The 22,051-nt window shown below is 39.2% G+C and overlaps 1 protein-coding gene across 4 annotated transcripts in view; it reads right to left on the bottom strand.

Annotated features, from left to right (window-relative positions):
- Positions 1-3,850: 3,850 nt before the first annotated feature.
- LOC103480795 (uncharacterized) overlaps positions 3,851-22,051 on the bottom strand; it is a 30,578-nt gene continuing 12,377 nt past the window's right edge. For 2 of the 4 annotated variants that reach the window (XM_017310581.1, XM_017310583.1), the window contains exons 2-11: positions 12,665-13,971; positions 11,346-11,566; positions 9,709-9,920; positions 8,806-8,966; positions 8,600-8,703; positions 8,398-8,458; positions 6,537-6,625; positions 5,752-5,874; positions 5,492-5,592; positions 3,851-4,591 (exon numbers count right to left, since the gene is read on the bottom strand). In XM_017310581.1, coding sequence (XP_017166070.1) covers positions 4,066-4,591; positions 5,492-5,592; positions 5,752-5,874; positions 6,537-6,625; positions 8,398-8,458; positions 8,600-8,703; positions 8,806-8,966; positions 9,709-9,920; positions 11,346-11,566; positions 12,665-13,971 — 2,905 coding nt within the window. In that variant the 3' untranslated portion in view covers positions 3,851-4,065. Of the gene's footprint in view, positions 4,592-5,491; positions 5,593-5,751; positions 5,875-6,536; positions 6,626-8,397; positions 8,459-8,599; positions 8,704-8,805; positions 8,967-9,708; positions 9,921-11,345; positions 11,567-12,664; positions 13,972-17,183; positions 17,420-17,457; positions 17,767-22,051 lie in introns of those variants that run through there. The other 2 variants (XM_017310579.1, XM_017310582.1) reach the window with 2 other exon arrangements.

The following is a 22,051-nucleotide window of genomic DNA, read 5'->3' on the forward strand; positions in this document are numbered from 1 at the left end:
ATCATGAACCAGCTGAAAAGGAGAAGATTTGATTACAGGAGTTTAAACTGATCCTTTGTGCTGCTGCCTTTGAAAGTGGACAAAGGACTACTACCTTTATCTCAAAAATCATGTGAACCAGCAGCATTTATTGCAGCACTATACTGATTCATGCTAAAATGAGATTACCATCGTTACGGTCTGGTGTTTGTTGAATAACTGAGAGAGGAGGGAAAGCAGGAACAGGCTGTATAGAAACTTTAAAATGTTTGGTCAAAGATAAATCTCTCTGTTTAGTACAGCCAGCGTGTTACACAGTGTCTAAACAAATCAACACAACAATGATTGCTTCTCAACTCCTGTTTGTTCTCTTATCAGCTTTAGATAGGAGTGTATGCGCCACAGATAGGAGGACACTTTCATCTTAGCCAGAGTTACGACACTGGCTAAGATGAACGTGTCTCTGTCAAAAGGAGGTGGGGGTATTATTTATTCTCCAAGCACATACTGCTATTTTAAAACAATCAAGTCACTATGTTACTCTGAGTCGTTATAAAAATGATGTCAAAATTAAACGTAACTTAAAAGAAATTTGACATCTCAATTTGACTCTTTGAAATTGGGCTCTGTCACTTTAAGAAGCTCCTGCTCTTTCAGACTCTCCGACTTCAGCAGGTCATCACAACAATGTCTCTCTGTTTACAGCTAACAAGAAGCTCCAGCTCTTTCACAATGAACAACATTCAGCATTAGTCTGAAATACAGTTCATATGATGAGCTCAGCAGATGCACAGTTCCACCAGGTGTTTGCTAAGTGCTGCTGCCACTAGTCTGAAGGAGCCGAGTGCTGCAAAGCAGAAATTAGGCTGGAGATTGAAGCTCAAAGGAGGAGCTTTCAGGAAGTGGGCGGGGCTTGTTTCCACCCTGAATGGTTGCCATGGAGATTAAAGGATTTCTCAAACATGCAAAGACTCAAAGCAACACTCCAGGTGTGTTTTTGACAGTATAACATGACATAAAGCTAAAAAAAATAAATAAATAAATTTAAAGTGTAGATTTTAAATCTTTCTCAGAAGTTTCTCCATAAATCAACCTAAACAACTTTCATTCATCCTATTTACGTTATTGACAAACTTGATAACATGCACAAAGGCTGTTCATGTACCTATCTGACCATTAATCCGTCATGGTGATAACTTGTGAGAGATTACGTACACAGTGGACAGGTCACCAGTCCATTACAGGGTCAGCACAGATAAACAAGAAAAGCAAACGTTCAGAGTCGCTCCGCAGGGCAGCGGCCCACTAACCCGACGTGCTCCTGTTTGGTCTGTGAGCGGCTGAGACTGCTGAAGCCTTTTCACAGTGCTAAAGGCCGCGATGATGGGATTAGTCTATAAAAGAATACAAGAGTTTTTTTCTAAATGCTCTGATTGTTGGCTGAATTTTTCTCAGCCTGTTGCAATGTTGAACTTAAAGATCATGTTTGAGGATTCTCTTATTTTGGGTTCTTAAAGATTTCTTTCCTCTTGCTCCTGCAGTCCTGCAGTCTTACCTGTTTCCATCCACCTCACCTTGGTGCTCGAACACGTCAATGCTAAGGAGAGACAACCAGCTTTCCGGAGGCAGAGCCACATTCCCCTTTTCAAGCCTCTGAATTCTGACAGTGGAAAAAAAATCTGCAGGACTTGTTGAACAGGAGTTCAGAAAGAAAAGATGACGGTAAGCTTAACACCATCTGCCTGTCCAACTTGTGCTTCTGTCACTCTGTCAGGATTACAGGCACATATCTGAACGCCAGTCTTTACCCGGAGCCACTCCAACCCGAGGCTCCTGGTCCACCAGGTTTACTATGAAATGATGACCAAGTCATCATGACATGAGCAAAAAGAGAAGAAAAAAATACAACACAGCTTAAAGCTGCAGTATGAAATGTTTTAGAAAGTATAGATTTTTACATATTTGTTGAAATCGTCACCATGTAATAAAATGTAAAAAAAACCCCATAAAGGTCCTCTGCCTTCTAGAAACAATCAATCTAGAAGGCAGAGGAAGGAAGGTCTTAACGCTGTCTATCACCCGCTGTGTGGAGCTGCTCATCCCTCTCTCCCTGTAATACCCATTGCTCTCTGCTACGCTGCAGCTAGCATGGCCTGTCATGAATGCTAAGGCTAGTTAGCATGACCACCGATCACAACAGATGAAAGGTTTTCCTGTAACGTTAAGTTGTTTTTATGCCATTAGCACATTGAGCAGCGAGTACATCAGATTGATTGACAGCACCAAGACCCTCCTCCTGGCTCTGATTGGTTGGTTTTGGTTGGTGCGTTTCTTCAGAGAGCAACAGCAGCACAGGGATCCAAAAGATGGGTCTTTTCACAGATTATCTGTCTCATATCATCCTCTCACAACATAGTGAGTTTTTACAAACAAGTAAAAAAATTTTGATGAAAGTTACATACTGCAGCTTTAAAATTAAGTGTAACATTTGAACTTTGCATATTTAAAGGTGCAGAAATATTTTTTTCTTTGCATAACAAGTCCAACAATGTTTCATTTTCTCTTAAAAGTATCTCCTGTTTTTGTTTCAGACCCTTTTAAAGCACGCAGATCCACCGTGAAGCTCCATCTCCATGCATGTCACAACAGTAACCCGATTAAGCAAGCAGGTTTTATTCACCGTCACCGCCCTGTTCTGGGAAAAATGGGGAGAGCAACACATGGGAGTCGCTGGGATTGGGCTTTTGGGGCACATGCTCAGTCAGTTGGCAAAGAGTTGCTCCCTTTGAAAAGGTGAATGCCAACTGCTCAGTAACCTCACTGTTCGTTCTCTCTCTGGATTCCCACTCGTCTGCTAAGTGCAAACCCCCCTCTGTCTGTCGGAAAAGGCCAACACTGAACTCTGCTGCTGCTGTTTCACTAAGTTTCCTCCTGCTTTTGTGTTCACAAGAGAGATTGCTCCATTTTAATACAAAATAGGCATTTGTGATTAAGTGCACACAGGATTTAGCTGCAGAATAAAAGCAGCAGCACTTGATTTGTTCTCTGAACACTGCAAAAAAAACAACTAAATCTTACAGAGTATTTCTGGTTTAGTTTCTAGCGCACTTGAAATAAGACACAACTAACTTTCACATCTTTTCAGTAATAAATATGAGCTTGTTTTAAGACATCCTTAATATTGATGAAAAAGCACTACCTCCATTGGAAGATGAATTAACTTATACCAAGTCACTTTTCCCTCGTTATAAGTGAAATAATACGACAATGAATTAGTACTTATTAGAACTTATGAACTTAAAACAAGATCCTATATATAAGTTTAACTTTATTTAAATATTTTAAGATAATTGCAGTAGAAATAAGACTAAAATTACTTGGTAAGATTCTGTGTGTTTGTAGTGTTCAGTCCACTGTTAGAAACTGAATGAAAGGAGGGCAGACAAACTATGCTGGACTTTAGGCAGAGGGAGGGACTACTTTTATCTGCATACATGCAAATCTGTGCACAGATCATGAATCTGTGCACACAGTTATCACTATCTCAGATGCAAAAAATGATGTCAAAGGGCACAGAGTTGTCTTGCAACACAACAGAAACGTGCATCCGGTAATCCAGGAGAAGGAAATGATTACGTAACAATAATAAAATCACGTTTTATGCTACAAGATCCAAGCGAATCATGTTAAAGTTAACCATCAACAGGCTGATTCTGGGCGCTTTGGTGCCAGTTATAAATGAAACCGTGTGTCAATATTGGCCCATTATGTGGTTGCATGAACACTGAAAACATTGTTCATTCATTCGAATCCCTGCTATTGTTTCACAGCCCGTTGACATAAATGAGCCAAAAAAACGTAACATGAGAAATAATGAGGTCACATTTTTATTAAAATCTCAGATGAATGACAATGACTTAAATATGTAACAAATCTAAGGACAAAATTTACAACAAAATCCCAACATTTAGTTATTAAAATGTTTTTTGTTTGTTTGTTTGATTTAAGTAAAAAAAAAGTTTGAATAAAAAATGAGGTTGAATTAAGCACTAAGTTTGACAGATAATCAGAGTTTTGGTAGTAATGCTACTGCCAGCTGATCGCCTCCTTCCCCTCCACCGGCCCGGATCCCACCTCCTCCTTCCCGTCTTGGAGGCAATAAAAAGAAGACATGTCTGGAAGAAGGAGTCCAAAAGAGCTCCACGGCTGGTGGAAGGCTGCGCTCGGGTCTTTTCGGCTCGAATCGCACGCATCGATACTGTTCATGGCGACCAGATGGGAGTTTGTAGGAGTGATGTTGCTAAAAGTCACACCTGAGCACGGATCCAGGAGCTGGTTGGGATTGACGGCGCCGCTGTTGGTCATGACGGTGTGGACGCCGTCAGGGTTGCTGTTGCCGTTTGTGGCGAGGGCCTGGGTGGAAAACGCCATGGCTGGAGAGGCCTGGGGTGGGAGCAGGCTACTTCCTGGGCTGGGGATGAGGCTGGCGGGGCGGCTGAGGGCGAGACGCTGCGTGAGGAGCTGGTGCTGCAGCCGCCTGTCGGTCCAGTCCTCCTGAGGCTGCCGGTGGATCTTCATGTGAGCGTTCCTGGATTTGATTTTATAGAACATTCTGGAGAAAAGAGAGGACACGGAAGATTTAAAATAAATCTAAACCATGTGCTGGGCTCGCCCTGAAGGCAAAGGCAGGGGTTTTGTACTGGCAGGTTCTTTTACACTGCAAAAACAAAATATCTGACCAAGTATATCTGTCCAGTTTTTAGTACGCTTGAAATAAGACAAAACTAGCATACAAATAACTTTTCAGCAAAAAATAGGAGTTATGTAAAAGGAAACTATCATTTTACTTCTCTCTGGATCTCAGCTGCTTCTAAAAACAACCTAAGCAATAAAACAAACAAACAAAAAAAACATAACCAGTTTTTGATTACAAGTTTATGCTTTTTAGTGACTGGAAAATGACCCGTTTCAGAAACCTTCTGAATATAATCTCACAAATCAGCAGGCACTGCCCCTCACCTAGTAACCCCAGAGAAGCCCAGCCCGTTACGTAGCAACCCCAGCAAAGTTCCAGCCCGTTACCTAGCAACCCCAGCACAGTTCCTTTGGTTTTACTGGATTTAAAGTTACAGGATACTCTAAAACAGTTCAAAATGGAACTGACCATATTAATATCTCATTATCTAAAAATGATTTTGTGCAAAAAAATATAATTAAGATGTTTTGTATATTGTAATCTGTTCATGGAAGCACAATAAGTCAATTTTAAGTAAATCATTTCCTAATATTCGTTTTAAAAAGTACTAGTTCCTCTGATGTTATAAGTTAAACTAGTGGAACTAATATCTTTTCATCAATATTTAGGAATTATTAACTTAAAACAACCGCTTACATCTTGGTAAAAAAGTTACTTGTAAGTTAGCTTTGTTGTATTTCAAGTGTACTGGAAACTATACAAAAATCTGTGGTAAGATTTGGCTTTCTGCAGTGTAATAAAGCTGGTGCTACTCACTTGCCACACAGCTTGCAGGGGAAGAAGCTGGCCAGTGAAGGAACAGGAACCGCCTCTTCCAGAGCAAACGGCCTCTCCAGTGGCTGGGAGATGGGCGTCATCTGTGACACATGACAACCTATGAGCTGGAAAGCTCCGACTGACTCGCTATGTTGCAGAATCATAAAGCACTTCACTCATTATGCAAGACGACAGTCCAGAGGTTTCAAGTTTCTGAATGCTCGAGGCAACACCATTTTTACAAGAGCTTTTTTTCTTACGCATTTCTGCAGCTCCTCCTGTGCCTCTCTGATCTCCACCTCTTTTTGTTTCTTCTGTTTGTCCACCAGCTTTTTACTCAGGTAGTAAAACTCCACGCACTGGGACACCGTCTTTGTCCTCACCTGCAACACGTAGCAGCAGCAGAGTGTTCATGTTGTCAGACTCTGATTCAAATTCAGTGTTTAACAGGAGTTTCCTCTCCTGCTAAACGAGCTGCTATGCTGTGAGCAAAATGCTGAATCATTCACACCCGAACAAGTGCGGGCACGAAAAACAAAACCCACAGCCAGGAGAAAAAGGAGGACAAATCCAAAAAGGATGAGCACAAAGTTACATTTAGTTTTGAAATAAAAATGTTTTTTTTTTCCTTTTACCGTATTTGTGGTGGAAATAAATAAAAAGTTAATTTCCACCAAAAAAACTTTTTAAATTATTCCCAGAAATTTTCTAGAAAAAATAACATTTCTTGATTTACAAAAGTCAAAACTTTTCTAGAAAAAAAAATGAAACTTTCTGAGTTTGAAAAGTCAAAAATTTTCTGGAAAAAAGGCAGACTTTTTTTGATTAATCTAAGAAATTTATTTAAAAAATAAATAAATTTGGAGTTTCACCAACCATTTATTGTTTAACTGGCCTTGAGAGGTTGAGCAGCTACAGACTTTCTTCTAGAATATTAAATCCTATCAGATGTTTTATCTATTAATATTGATCACATTGACGTTGCGACGTGTGTTATTGATTTATTGTCCAGCTCTAGTAAAGAATATCAGTGTCATTGTTTTACCGTCTTCTCAATGAGTGGAAAGTCTTTTCCATACGTCCCTAAAGCCGTGTGGAAGAGATTCTTCTCAGTATCTGTCCAGAAATTACAGCCTATAGAGAGAAAAGGGGGAAACAATGAAAATAAATACAACCAGGTCATCCTATCAAACATGACATGCTGGGATCCAGACGTGATTCCCTGCTGTGTGGAAAAACACACAAATACATAATTTTCTAAGTTTAATGTAACAGCTGCTTGAAGACTTTTTTTTAGGCTTTTTCCTAAACAGATGATGGTCAGTAAATCTGTCAGGAACTTGAGATGTCTGAGCACCAACATGATGGTTTTTTACGGAGCTGAAAATGCGGCGCTCTACCGTCATTTACAGGGAACATACTCACCTGACTGACACACAACAATGTCTGCTTTGTTCTGGGCTCCTTGTGGAATTAAACGGGTGAGAGGATTGGATGTAAGTGGGAGGAAATTCAGCCTACAACAATGACTTTCACTGTACATGCAGCGGGAACAGGTTTCTCTTATTCACATGCATACCAATTCTCATAGTTGTTGGCGAATGCTTCAGGAAAGTTTTGCTCACCTTAACTTGTTCTGGTGAGTTTAAGCCCCTAAGCAAATATTTGGTAAAAAAAAAACAAACAGGAAAGACAGCTTTACCTTCTGTCTAAACAAGCATAAATATCTGGTTAAAGAGTTGGCCTCGTTCATGAAATCAAGCCTGACGCCTACTGTCTGTGATGAGGCTAAATCTAGACGGTGGTTTGAGGTAAAAACACCAGTTTTAAAGGCAAACTGAACAACAAACCTGGAATAGATGTAAACATATTTAAATACACTAGAGATTTTGGTTGTAACATAATTAAGTGTGCAAAGTATCAGGTGGTATGAGACACCATAGGAGTGTTTTTTACTTAAATGTCTCAGTATAAGACTTCGTCAAGTACATAAAACTTAAATACACTCTGACTGTTGATATTATGAGGCTAAACAACCATTTAATTTGCTTGAAAAACAAATGTTTTGAGTCCATCACTTCAAATGTACACATTTGGAAAACAGAAAGTCAAGTATTGTTAGTTATTTTTAGGGAGTGCCGAAACGTTTATCACTAGTTTGAAAAAAAATAAATAAATAAAAAATTACCGTACTTTCCGCACTATAAGGCGCACCTAAAAACCTTCAATTTCCTCAAAAGCCGACAGTGCGCCTTATGATCCGGTGCGCCTTATATATGGACCAATATTGAGCCACAACACGTCCAGCAACTACGGTAAGCAGCCGCTGACTTTATTTTGCCCCGTAGAAGAAGAGGTGTGCGGTGCATGCTGGGATAGTTGTCAGAACGCTGGTTTGTTAATAAAGTTTGATAATACATTTAAAGGCAGGGGAGGAGAGGAGGGGAAGAGAGACAGAGACGGCGGCGGCAGCATGTCGGTTGGTCTGTTACCCAGAAAGCAGTTGGGCACAATATTGCAACACCAACACCGTGAATGAAACAATGACTGGGGCAGCCAACTATATAAAGTACTCAGATAACTTCTTTACAAATGTAGATGCGTAATAATAGAGTACGGAGCAAATTGGCAACCCAAATTGAAGCGTCTATTCTATGAGCCTTATAATGCGGTGCGCCTTATATATGAAAAAAGTTTTAAAATAGGCCATTCATTGAAGGTGCGCCTTATAGTGCGGAAAATATGATAAATAAATAAATAAATACATAAAAATCTGTGTGTTATATTTCTTCCAAAACTAAAATCAAAGGTTAATGTTTTAAATTTTACACTTTTGGATTTTGGAATTGCAATAAAAGATTAATTTAGCAGAAGTACTGACATAAAGAGGGATCCTGAGAGTTTACCTGAGTAGTGGTAGTCTGCTACAGGTGAGGGCTGCGAAAACAGCAGCATCTCCAATGCGGCCTGCAGAACAAACAAAAGGAAATTAATAAAAGGAAAATATGCACAGAGCTTAGGAATGATTCATAAAGAAGGATAAAATGGGTAAAACCTTTCAATACAAAACAAAATCCCCTGTGAGACAATAAAACCATCTGTTCTTACCATTGTGTTCCCCTTGCAGTAGTAGAGACAGTGCAGCGCTAGCTCCGTGTTACTGCCCCCTCCTGGTAGGCAGCTGGAACTGCACATAGACAGCAGCTTCTCCACTACAGATAAAAACACAAATAAGGAATTAAAATGTAGACTCCATGCAGCTGGGGCTTCACTCAGGATTAGATAAAAGTTGGCCAGCAGGCGTTGCAGCTTACCGTGGCACTGAACTCTCGCGCTCTCCTGCAGCTCGTCCCAGGGTTTCCACACCAGCTGCTCTCCAGGGGAGTCTTCCTCCGAGATCCAGGAAGCCGAACACTCACCATTCCCGACGCAAGGAGGAAGATCGGCTTGAAAGTCCGGACCCACGTTGACATATCTGAGAGGAAAATAACAAACCTCTGAACCTCCAGAGCCACATAAAGACAGTCCCAAAGTCGGCCTTGTATCACCTGAGAATCATCCCCAGGATTAAAAACATTGAAGAAACATTGATCATAATTTTTGATGCATGTTGGCTTGACAACTTTGGTGACAGCTGTTGAGAAAATGTAATGTTTGTTGCTTGTTTCCTAATTGGTAACTGTGTTATGTTTTTATGGTGTAAAGCACTTTGAACTGCCTTGTTGCTGAATGTGCTAAACTAATAGTTTTACAAGCTTTACTGGATGATACATTTTTTTTAAATCACTGCAATAAATGATAACATTGTTGTTTTGAGACCATTCCCCAGTGATATAATAGTAACGGTATAATAATGCAAGATCAATAAACTTTATATTCTAAAAAACATTTAACACTGGAACTGGAAATAAACAACAGAAACAAAAAAGTAAAATGAGTTATGAAGTCTCCGTAAACATAATTATACTTTTAAAAACAAGCTAATTGAGTCCAAAGCACATCTGTCATCCAGGTTTAGACAAAAAGAGAGAAAAGAGAAAAGCAATAAATTATGCAAATGGAAATGATTGAGTTTCTCTAAAATTATCATCATTTATTCACAATAAATCTATTGCAACAGGCCTGAATAGAAGTAAACTTGACTTGTCTGTCGCCGCGGCTCTTCAGCTAGAAAAGGTGTGATCTTTTGTAAAGGCCTGTTTGTGTGCTTTACTTACGGTAACCCACATATCTCCTCCTCCTCCTCCTCCTCGGCCCATGCTGTTTCTTCCCCCCTGCGGTGAACAGATGAAAGGGTCGAGAAGAGGCCTGCGGCCCTGCGGGAAGGATTGAGCAGCGGCCGAGGAGTGTAGCGACTCCGATTCTGAGCCCTTTTGGAGCGAAGGATACTTGGAAATGGCCTCCCCGTGTAGACGGGTACAGCTTGTTCCTGCAAAAAAAAAAAAAAAAGGCAAGGAGTTCACTATTACTGCTTCTTTTGGAATTATGCAAATGTAACAGAGTAAAGTTAGATTTAGGTCAAGAGAGGAAAGGTAACTTATCTTAGAAGCATCTGAACAAACAAAATCATTTCCTCTCTAGAAGAGCAGAGATAACTTCCCGTAATGCGCCGACATGAGCCTCGTTCCACGGCAGGAACAACATCCCACCTTTCACACTCGATCCTCCTTATTTACACGCCTTATCTGTTAAACACGTCTAAAAATAAGGCCGTGGTTTTGGAATCTGTAGTGAAGTTGAAGCTCCTCCAGGTGCAGCGAGCGCCGCCTGCCTACATGCTAACCCGCTTACAGGGTTTAGTTGATTAACAATGATAGCAATATGCAAACATCGGCTGCAAATAAAAAAAATGTACTCTGTGATAATGTTTCTGAAGATAAACTGAACGATCGCAGTGGTATGTTACGATCCCAATCGCTTGCTTTCTGTTTAATAACTGAACAGCTTCTACAACGGGCTGCTCCATTCCTGTGCTGCACAAAAACAAGCACAGGAAATCTTTAAAATATAAACTTTATATACTCTCCTGTTACTTGTTTTACCTGCCATAATTAGCATTTTCTGCAAAAAAGAAAAAAATATCTTTTCACTGGAGAAATATAATCTGATACTCAAGCTTTTAGAAATGCAACTTTTAATTTGAGTAAATTTAATCAGTGGACAAACGAGAAGTAACTGATTCTTTTAACCATCTTCAAAATGGGAAAGACAAAAGAATCCTATTTGATTCGGGTAAATGTGTTGATCTTCATTACTAGAGAAATTACAACAGAAAAACTTAACTTTTATAAGTTAAGTTTGAGGATGACCTCAACGCGGCGTTCCTCAGGGATCTCTTTTCAACCTCTTTCTGTTTTCCACATACCTGCTTCTTCTTGAGCATCATGTTTAGTGCCATGTCATTCTTTGTTGATGATATTCCACTTAGCCTACCTAAAGCAGATATTTGCAGTTCTGCTAGTCATTATACAGCCATCTTTCTAGAATTAAACCTGGACAATCTCAAATTCAAGGATCACACTGATTATCGTGCCAGTCAAATAATATCACTTAGGTTGCTAGAAATACAGAAAGTATATTTTATTTTTTATTATTTACTTATTTATGTATTTTTGCATCATTGCATCAAAACAATTTCCTACCCTGTGAACTGGTTTACTGGCAATGGAAAGAAAGTGGTTCTGATTTTCCAATGAGAACAAACAAATTAGAAAATTTTTCACTATAAAAAAAACCCCCCCTTTATTTATGCAGCTAAACCAAAAAGCGGATAAAAAACAAAATCCAATAATTTTTTTAATCATCCTCATTGTTTTCTTACTGGTGATGATAAAAACAAAACTCTGTACTGTACCTGGGGATGCTGTTGGTCCAGACTGACTGGTTCAGTCTTTATTTTCTGGGTCGCTTTGTAAGGAGATGCATTTTCCGTGGTTTCATGATGCTTCCCGGAGAACGGGTGAAAGGGAAGAGAGAAAGGAGCGTTTGAGGATGGACTGGTGGCATGGAGGGATGAGCGATGGGTTGAAGAAGTGAGGGATGACGGTTCAGGAGACTGGAGAACGTCACAAGTGGCTGAAGACATGAATTTAAAAACAAGGAGGGATTAGAAAAAGGCTACAGAAACTTTGTCCCTCGGAAGCAGAACTATTCACTCATTTAAATTTTAAGCTGACCTACTGCGCCTCCTTGAACAGGTTAGGAGACGTCTATTGGCTACAAAACATGTTCTTCACATTTTTTGCACAATATCATTATTAGATAATGAGATTTTTTAGTCTGTTCAGTTCTGCCTGTATTGAGCAGAATGAGCTGTTTTATGGACTCTTGTCACTTTAAATTCAAATAAGCTGCTGCTGGCCTCAAGGTTTACACTCCAACGTGAAAATGGCGGCAAACAGATGCGTAATTAAACAACCGTATGAAAAGTAGTAGTCTGAACAAAACACTTATCAGCAGCCACTGATAAGAGGGAAGATAAGACCAGCCCACAAAACGTGCTGGAACTCAGCTCATGTTGCTAGGTAACCGGCTGGAACTCAGCTCAGGTTGCTAGGTAACTGACTGAGCTCTGCTGTGGTTGCTAGGTTGTCAAAGTTCCAGTCAAATGTCACTTAATCTTTGTGAAACTGCTTTCCAGACACCCAAAAACGTTAACTTATTGCCAAAAAAAACAACTGAGTTTTTTTTTTTTAAGTTCTTGGCCTGTTTTTAGAAGCAATAGCGACCGAATGGACAGCAAATCTGGCCGAGTCTATTTAGTCCTTCTCACAACTGGTGTTAATTAAACTCTTTCAGAGTCACTTCAACAAAAAATGGGGTTATGTTAACACTTGAAGTAGTTAATGTCTTGTTGAAATAATTCTGAAAGAGTTAACACAAGTTCTGAGAAGGATGAAACGGACTCAGCACAGACTTGATTTCACTCTAAACGTTGAAAAGCAGTGAAAAAATTAAACTTTCAACTGAAGTTTTAAAAAAATGTCAGACGTGAAAAGCGAAACTGCAATTTGCATGTGGGAAATGGGAAACTTCACAAGCACACCTACAGAAACCCACACGTCCCGTAAATTTACATGTGGGTATTAACCTTAGAGTAAACTCCTTTCATTTAGACCTGGTGTGTTCTCTTCTACATTTTTATAAGCAAAGCATGTCGGCATATGTTTCTACCTGTAGCTTTTCCAGCCTGGTCACCTTGAGAGGACCTCAGGCCACACTTGGAGTCGCTTTGGTCGGCTGCCACCTGCGAGAAGCAATGCGACAGCAGGGGGAACTTCCAGATCATCCCGGCAGACTGAATGCGAGGTGGGAAAAACTGAAGTCCACCCAGGGATTCTACGCCCTGGGTGACCACATGTCCTGCCCCTCCCTGAGCGCTTGGAGAGTCTGCTTTGGAGGGCGACTGGGAGGGAGGAGGCAGCGGCGTGGGTGGAGGACTCAAAACTGAAGACATGAGGTGAGACGACGAGGGTGGGGAGGGGAAAGAAGACGACAAAGAGGAAGAGGAGGGGTGAAGGTAGGCGTCTTGGTCGAAAGCGCAGCTATGCCTCAACTTTACTGATTCCAGTCCATTCTCCCAGATTTGTCCAGAATCCCTTTCAGGAGGCATTTGGAATCGTCTCCTTCTTTGGGGGAGGAAAGCGTCGGAGAAAGAGTCCAGTTTCTGAGTGTTGATGACCACAGGTGATCCCAAGCTGTGGGCGTCTGCCGCTCCTCTCCACCTCCGCTCCGCCGGACCGCCGACCTCTGCCTCCCCTGTTGGTGACACAGTGAGCCACGACCCTTCAGTTTCCGCCGGCTGAAGCTGATCCTCTCCCGAACCGCAGCTGGACCCGTAATCTTCCTCACCTCCTGCGTAACGGTCGCTCAGCTTTGACTCCGTCCTGTTGTAGGACGCAGTTTGCTTTCCGAAGTGGCTCGCGCCGAACTCCTTGCTACAAACGGCTTCACCTTGTCCATAACTGTTATAGTTTGACCTGATCCTCCACCTGTCTCCCTCCTCAGGAGCGCAGTTCATCGTGCAAAACACATCATTCGTGTTGCTGCTGAAGTCATCCGCAGTGCTTTCGCCACTCTCCCCATCGTCCCAGATCCCCTTTTTGCTGTACCATGAATCGTCAAAATGACCGCCATGTCTGTTTTCGCCACCAAAGTGTCCTCCCAAACCGGCATCTCCATCCAAGCTACTCCCGCTGGTGGTGAGGAAGACTCTGTCACTGTCGCTGCTCGCCCTCCTCACCCCAGACGAGGTGTTTGATGTCAGGAAGGAAGCCGCGGACTGCTCCTCTCTGCCTCCATACTGGTCGTGGGAGTCCTGGGTGGAGTGTGAGGACGGGTACCCGACATCAGGGCTCTGAAAACCGGATAAGGTCAGGGGGAAAGAAGTCGGACGGTGACGATGATGCTGGAGGTTGGAGAAGGACTGTGCAGACGAGCGACCTTCCATGGTGATAGTGTGCTTGGTTTTGCTAGAATACCTGCAAGAAACACAGAATAACCAGAGGAATTTAGGGAGAGTCATGCAAGAGTAGCACTACTTCAACGTATTTTTACTCAAGTAAAAAAGTATTTTGTAAAAGCCTACTCAAGTACTAACTGATCAAAATATTAATCATTCAGTATTTTAAAATTACATAACCAAACAGACCAAAAAGTGGACATTTATTCCCTTTAAAGAGCAAACCCCAAAAAATTCATAATTACAAATAAACAAAATCAGGCAAGAGAAGTATTTTTTTTCTAAATCAATTACTTTCAATATAAGATTTATGAAATTGTAGCACAAACTGCAGGTGTGTGTCTGTGTCTGGTAAATTTTAGGTTAGTACAAATTTCTTCTTCACTCAGTGAATTTGTTCAGTGGGTAGAAAATCCAGAAATTTTACTCGCGTAAAAGTAACAATACATCAATGTAAAATGACTCAACTAAAAGAAAAAACACAGCATTTTTCCCCCGCAACTCTGGATAAAGATATTTATTGGATTTAAACATGTATATGTACATTTCTTGTAGGAAATCACACTTATTTGTCCGTCACGTCAGTCAGAAAATGCTCATAAATCAGTTTTCTACAACTTGAGTTTTTGCATAAATGCCTGATGATACAAATATTATTTATTAAGCAGGTCATTTAGAATATTTGGATTAAGACTTGTACAAATTAGACAAAAGTGTTAGCTTACGCTGTGTAACACTAAATTCAAACAAATCAAAGCTTTTAATCTTTACGTTTCACTGATTTGTAATTTGACATAAAAAATTATTTTTATAGCTTTATTCACTTTTTACAATTTACGTGTGATATTTATTGGTAGAAATGTATAAAAAAAAACTTAAAATAAGTTAATCTTTTATTCCAGCAGAATCATTTTGAGTTAAAATACTTTTTTTTATCAGTCAGGTGGAGATTTCTTTAGCCTTATTTACCTTCCTCTCCACAGCTTGTTTGCAAACATTAACTGCAGTTCTCGTAGTTGTAAAAATTTTAATTAATATTATGACTGTATATATAAATAAATCAGTTGATATCTAGGGATAAGAAATCAGTAGCTACAATAAAATCACTGCTGGACAATGTCTCCCACCCAAACTGACAAACTGCTGCATCCTATGTGCATAAAGACGCGTTATCGAAGATCCTTCCTCCCAGCAGCTCTTCTTCCTGTACATTTCATTCTTTAAATCACTCCACTCATCTGTAAACCTTATGCAGTAATTGTGCCCCTCTTATTGTTATTTTTATATGTGCATGCTTCCACCTACCTTTAACCTGCTGCTGTTGCACATGAGTTGCCCTGCTGTGGGACAATAAGAAATATCTCTGTTCTATTCTCACAAAAATCTGCACGCAGGCAACAGTAATACAGTTTCATTTATACCCCAAGGAAACAGAAAGGCTCATTAGACAACATAAAAAAAGAAAAGCATACATTTAAAAAGTTTGGGTTTCCTCAAAGTGTCACTCTTTGCAACTGCAGTGGAAGATCATTTTAAAGCTTTTTTTCTTGTACTATAACTCCCAGCAAATATTGCGTGAAATTGACATTGTGTACACCATTTCTCCAAATGTCTGCAAGGAGTCCCACTGACTTCTATGTTAACTCATTAGACTTGATATTATGCACACAAGACAAGAAGAATGATATTAAAAAAAGACTTTATGTGCATAAATGACCATTTCTAGTTCTCCACAATGTAGCTCGTCCGTTGCTTTTTAAACGCTTCTTTGACAGCTTTGAAAGAGAAGATTGAAAGTAGTCCATTTGAAGTAAAATGTAGTTTTGGTCATCTTTATCATGAAATATTCTCAAGGTTTGTTATGTTTTTACAGAAATACACATGTAGCAATAAAAAAGAAGCAAAAAAGCCACTAAATAAGTATTAAAGCAACAACAATGGCGATCTGGAAAATATAAGAAACCATGCATGAACATAAACCAAATTAATCTCAAACTACGGTCAAGAAAAATAAAGAACATCCCCTTTGCATATTTAGTATGTGTGGATTAGGGGATTCTGGGATTCGAGAAACTTCACGCAAAATTCTCCATTATGGCAAAATTGTTTGCTTCAACTTTGCTTAGTTATCCTTTGTATTGTGATTTTTAAAGAGAATCTGGTAAAAAGTAGATTACGTATTGACAGCGGCGTACTTCCTTTTTACAGCAAGTCATCTGAAGTAACTTTCCCATAAAGTTCCCACACTTCAATTCACGATCTGGAGCCAAACAGAAGTAATCAGGAAATTATTATTAAACCATAGTTAAAAGGAAAACTTCCTGCATTTACCAAAACCAAAAAATAACTAAATTCGTATCTGGTAATAGGCAGGATGTTGAGTGAGTCTTAAAACATGCTAGTGATGTTGGCGCAAAAGTCAAACCATCTGGCCAAAAGCTTAACCAACCACTGAGGGAGAGATTTAAGTAATATATGAACTCAAGTGGTTTCAAGATAACAGACTGCGGCTGATGCATAGTCAGCTGCAAAGATTTGTGCACTTAAAGGATCTGATTGAAGCTGAGTTTTTAGTCAAACTCCATGTGATGGCTAAAAGGAGACTTAAAATTAAAACCACACAAAGTACAACTGACAGGTCAAAAACAATGGTTTTTGCTTTTTTCTAGAATTAAGAGACAAAAGTTGCACTGTGGCCATTAATAGCAGATGACATTGCAATATCATCTGCAAAAAAAAAGGTACCAAATTTCAATTCCTGCTACACAGAAAACGTATAAAATGTGTTTATCTAAATGGCTGGTATTGCATTTAAAAGAAAAGGTTTCACTTTGAGTATTTATGCTTCATCAGATCTTTTTCAAAAGACTGAAACAAAAGAATCAGATTGTTAGGTGTGATTGTAAATTAAATGTAGCTGTTTACACAAAGTTGTGCGGCGGGAAAAGCAACAAAAAAATTTTGAACAAACATCATCTTCCATTCAGGAAAACTTGATTTAAATATTTTCTTCACGCCGTTTCCATATAAGCAAATCTTTGAGCTTTTAAATGCAAAACGTTTACTTATTTCTTCTAAACATCTAGTTCCTGGCTGTCTTTTTCTTCATTGTCTCTTAGGAAACCACATTCTGTTCTAAATAGGACACTGAGTGAGTCAGAAAGAGAAAGAACAAAGTCAGATGAAGCGATGAAGAGACAAATACACTGTATACATTCTTTTTCTCTTTACCAGTCGTTGGCGCTTAATTTCCTTTTCGCACACGTTCTCGTCCCGTTGTTCATGTCTTCGCCTTCTCACTGTCCTCATCATTGTCTGTGGGTCCTCAGCTCTTCGCTGTCTCAACTGATTTTCAACCTTTAGCTTCAGTCCTTCCTATTTGTGTGTCTTCACACACACACACCCATCATAATGGATAGAAAACTAACCAGAGGCCACACGTCTTTTTCTTTTTTTGTCAGACTGAAACACACGCACTCACGCACACCCTGACTTTCATACTTACACATTGTTGCAGGTGTCAGAGGACCAGCGGGTAGTGATGTTGCCTCTACTGCCTTTGCGTCGTCGTGATAACCACATCCTGAGGAAACAACGCTGACGGATCTCCCTCCTTTTAGCTATCTTTATCTCTCTGCCCCCCACCTCCATCTCTCTGTATATCTTTCCGTCTATCTGCCCGTCCCCACATCGCTGCGTCTCTCTTTCTCACCAAGCGTTTGTTGTCCTCTCTTTCTTCTTCTTCTTTGTTTTTGTTTTTTATCTATGTGCTGTTCAGTTTCCTCCTAAATTGACCTAAAGATGCACCAAAAAAATATCTTCTTTCCCAAATAAAAATACAAAAAAAAAAAAAAGAAAAAAAAAAAAGAAAGAAAAACGACTTCCAGTTTGGTGCAAATTATTTGTGTCACTTTTCTCGGCATTGTGAAACATCCTGTGATTTATCTCAGCGGGGTCATTTCTCCATCCCTACGCCTTAATTACACTAAAGGGTTTTTTTTTTGTGCGTGTGTGTGTGTGTGCGTGCGTGTGTGTGTGTGCAGAGGCACCAGATGTTTACCAGATCAAGACTCTCCTGGTCTGAGTCAGCTGACAGGAAGTGAAAAAGAACGAAACAGGAAGGAAGGAGACGGCGACAAACGATGAGGTTCAGGGAACCCTCTAACACACCCAGTGGTCCCACCCACTCGCCCACCCACTCACACACACAGCACACACCTGTAAACATGTTGCCTCTCTGCACTCGTTAAGTCAGCCTTAACGAGCAGAGAAAAACCTTTAAACACCTACACAGTCAACCTCAAGCTCAACCACCAGCGAGTCCAGATGTACCGGGGTGAATGTGAAGACCTTTGTCGCAGACATGGAGGTTTACAGACAAACTGGAGACATTTGGCATTTGTGTGTTTTTAAAGTCTGCTCTCGTGTCTTTTACAGTAAGAAAAAAAAATCTAAATTATTAATAAAAAAATACATCTTATATTTATTAATTGATTTAAAAGATTAATGTGAAAATAGAGCTAAATAAGCTTTTAATATAGTATATTTTACTATTTAAACAGCTTTCTATATATATTTTTACATTTATTTAATTTTATTATAACTAAATATTACTTAATTCCCATTGCTCATTTAAAAATTATTTTCTCCATCTTTTAAATAATAAAAAAACTTAGGTAAAGATCAAATATTAACTGTCAAACTTCAGATTAAACGTTGTTCCTTTTTTGCTTTATGAGGCCTGATGGATGGAGCTGCTCTGAAGTCCTCAGGTTTATAGTTGTTTTGTAAACATAAATCCTAATTTATTAGTGTTAATTTGATTTTCACTGCTGCTTGCAGATCAAAAGTCGTTACCAATTATCCTTAATTTCTGGATAACATTAAAATTTTTTTCTTTTATTAACTTTGCTGAGTCTTAACTGCTACTAAATTATGTATATATTTAATGTATACATGTATTTTTTTAAACAGCGTTTTCTCACCTGAGCATGTCTGACTGATAACCAGGGAGTAAAATGTGCATGTGAAACAGCTGCAGCTTGCAGAAGACAATCAGCAGAATTCAAGTTCATCATCAAGCTTCAGTCAGTCACCAGTAGTTCAACTGGCAACCAGTTTTGACCAGCAGAAGTTGCTGGAGCAACTATCTCCAACATTATTGTCCCTTTTTCAGTAGGCCGATCCGTAAACACGACACACCAACGTGACTTTTCAGCCTTCAAGTACACCAGTGTTTAACAGAAAATGATTTGGAATGAAAAAAGCAAATAAAACACAAATGATTTTACATTGTGGTAACAAACGGTGAAAAATAAAAAAAGACGTAATGGTTGACCTCTAACGGAAACGTTGATTGACGTGCCTGCCACTCTAAACGAGGAAGTTAAAGGATGAACACATTTCTATCCATTTCATTCAAATATACGGAAACCTTTTTACAATTTTCCTTTTTTAACCGTTTTGCATGTAGTGTGAACCCAAATCTTGGTCCCGGTCTCACTTCTTTTCAGTTATTTTGGGGGCTGCGTGAAAAAAATCCCTGCACCCTTCAAGTGCCTTGCACAATTACTCATTATGCGGAGAGAAAAAAAAGGGAAAAAAAAGTGTCTTTTTAGACGCCACTCCATCAGTACAGCAGTAAAACTTAAAAATTTAAAGGAAGGAAAATGTTTTTGCAAAGTTGGATGTATTTTTATTTATCCCATTTCTGTCATTGAGAGAGGAGTATTTTGGATTACATCATTAAAAAATACAAACATAAAGGCCCAAAATTATGAAGTGACTTCCAAGAGACACGTCAGAACCCGATCTCAGTGCCTCCCTCAGGTAGCCGACACGTCGCCCGGCGTACAGGTCCAGAAGGTTCTGACTGCCAAGCAGCACAGAAATGGCTGCTACTCTGTAGATTACTACTCTCCACGTCTATCAACAATGTTTGCAGCACAATGAACTTTTCTCCTGCACAGTAATTTCGAAAATGCATCGACTATTTTTATGTTCATTTACTATACAATTTTATGCGTTTTTCAGTGAGCTTGTTGCAACGTAATTTCATTCTACTCTCTTTGTGGAGAAAATCTGTAAAAATAAGCACAAATACGCACAATTTTCCTTATGTATTTTTAGGTATGCATAAGTATTATCACACACAGGAATAAATATTAAGCGTAAAGGAGGGCTGAGAGTTGCAGCTTAAATGCAAACAGCTCGCATATCAGGTTCCTCCAAAGAAAGTACTTTATAATTAATGCAAAGTGTCTGATCTGATCTGCTTTGTATAAATACAATCTTGCTTCAAAGCTTTTGGACTGACAATGAAGTATTATCGTATGTTCATAATATATGTGGTCAGTTGTGCCTTTAATGCTCACAGCTAATCTTTATTTTTAGTGGCTGCGATGTGGCCAATGTGTAGGAAGAGGTTTCGATATCATCGCAATTTTTAGCAACAGTATCACAGTTAAATATTTTCCCGACAGCCTTAAAAGGCTGCATCAAACTCTAGACATTAAGCTCCTAAACATGGTTTAAACTATGCCATGATCATTTTTTTGAGAATTTCACGATACTTCAGTAAATTGATGTCCATTTCAGGAGTGAACCAGACAATGGTCTTTATGTTCTGATGCGAAACAGACAGAAAAACACAAGCAGACCTACATAATGTCCCACATTAAAAAATCTCCACTAACATGATATGAAACGCCCTTCACTTCAATTAATTTCAATAATTTAATCTTTTAGGCCTTATAAGTTTAGGCTGTGTATATAAAGACCTCTTTTTAACATGCTTTTAAAAATCACATTTTGAATTAAAGTGATGCATAAATAAACAAATTATTAAAATAAGTCTTTAAAAGACAAAGTCTTTTAGTGGATATAGGAAAAGCATATGTATTTTTGGTGGTTTCTCTTTGTTTAGAAGATTTTTTTCAACATGACTTGAGCAAATGAGAGAAATGTCTATACATGTACAAATTATTCATGGAAATCTGGCCAAATTGTGGACTTGTGCCTAAAATATTTTAAACAAAAATGCATTTTGGGAAGCTGAAATACCTTGGCTCATTGCTACTTGATGCTCTCTGTATTGGCTGACGTTTGCAAAAGCAGCCAATCCAGAAGCGCCATTTATCTTCCTTGGCACTGATTGGCTGAACCTTCAAGAGTGAAGACTGTAGTTGCTGGCTTCTGCATTGAGCTAAATCTGTTTCCACAAACATACCTTAATATTAATCCATATTAAGGTACATTTGGTGTTTGACCAATTAAAATAAGAAGCTAAGTGTTTTTAGAGTCTGATCTGAATCTGAAGTAAACAGATATCTATTTGTTTCCAACCAACAATGTGTCATTTCCATTCACCTGAAATTAGTTCAAAACTTGTTTGGATAGATAACACAACGCTGAAGTTAGAGTCAAGTTCAAAGCTTCAGATAGAGAGACAGAGCTCAACCAGTGGCTACGAATCATACGCTAACTTTAGCTCATAAAGACAGCAGAAGGTGCTTGACACTAAAGACACTTAGCTAAGAAAAAGAATAGAAAAGCCAGCATTCACCTGTAAAAACATAATAAATAATACTGTAGGCCAGAGGAGAAAATCTAAAAGTGAACTAATTTATTTGACGCCCTGATTTACCAACTTTATAAACAAAGTTTATAAGCTGTGGTTTCCAAGCTAACACTTGATACATTACGACCCAACACGTAGCACAGCAAAGCTGAATCAGTTTCGATGTCTGAGCATCAGAGTGGGCGTAAAGGTGACTGCTCATGTTGAGGTCATTTATTCAGTGAGAGTACACTTCTGAAAACCTCATCATTAATGTGCGTTACAGATAATAATGTGGTGCATTCAGAATAACCTCAAAATTAGCATGCGTGATCAGGTTAGACACGTTTACACGTCTGTAACATGTAGTCCTTAAAGGCACAAGCACATTTCTCTGCATCAGATTGAATTTTATAGCCTGTTTTTAAATCAGGAAGCAAATGTTGTAGATCATTAAAATTTGCTCTTTTATTGTGTGATGTATTAATCTGTGGGTAGCCATCAAGAACATAGTATGTTTTTTTCCTGCCAGAAACAAATA

The sequence above is a fragment of the Poecilia reticulata genome, linkage group LG18 (assembly GCF_000633615.1).
Source record: "Poecilia reticulata strain Guanapo linkage group LG18, Guppy_female_1.0+MT, whole genome shotgun sequence".
Classification (NCBI taxonomy): Eukaryota; Metazoa; Chordata; class Actinopteri; order Cyprinodontiformes; family Poeciliidae; genus Poecilia; species Poecilia reticulata.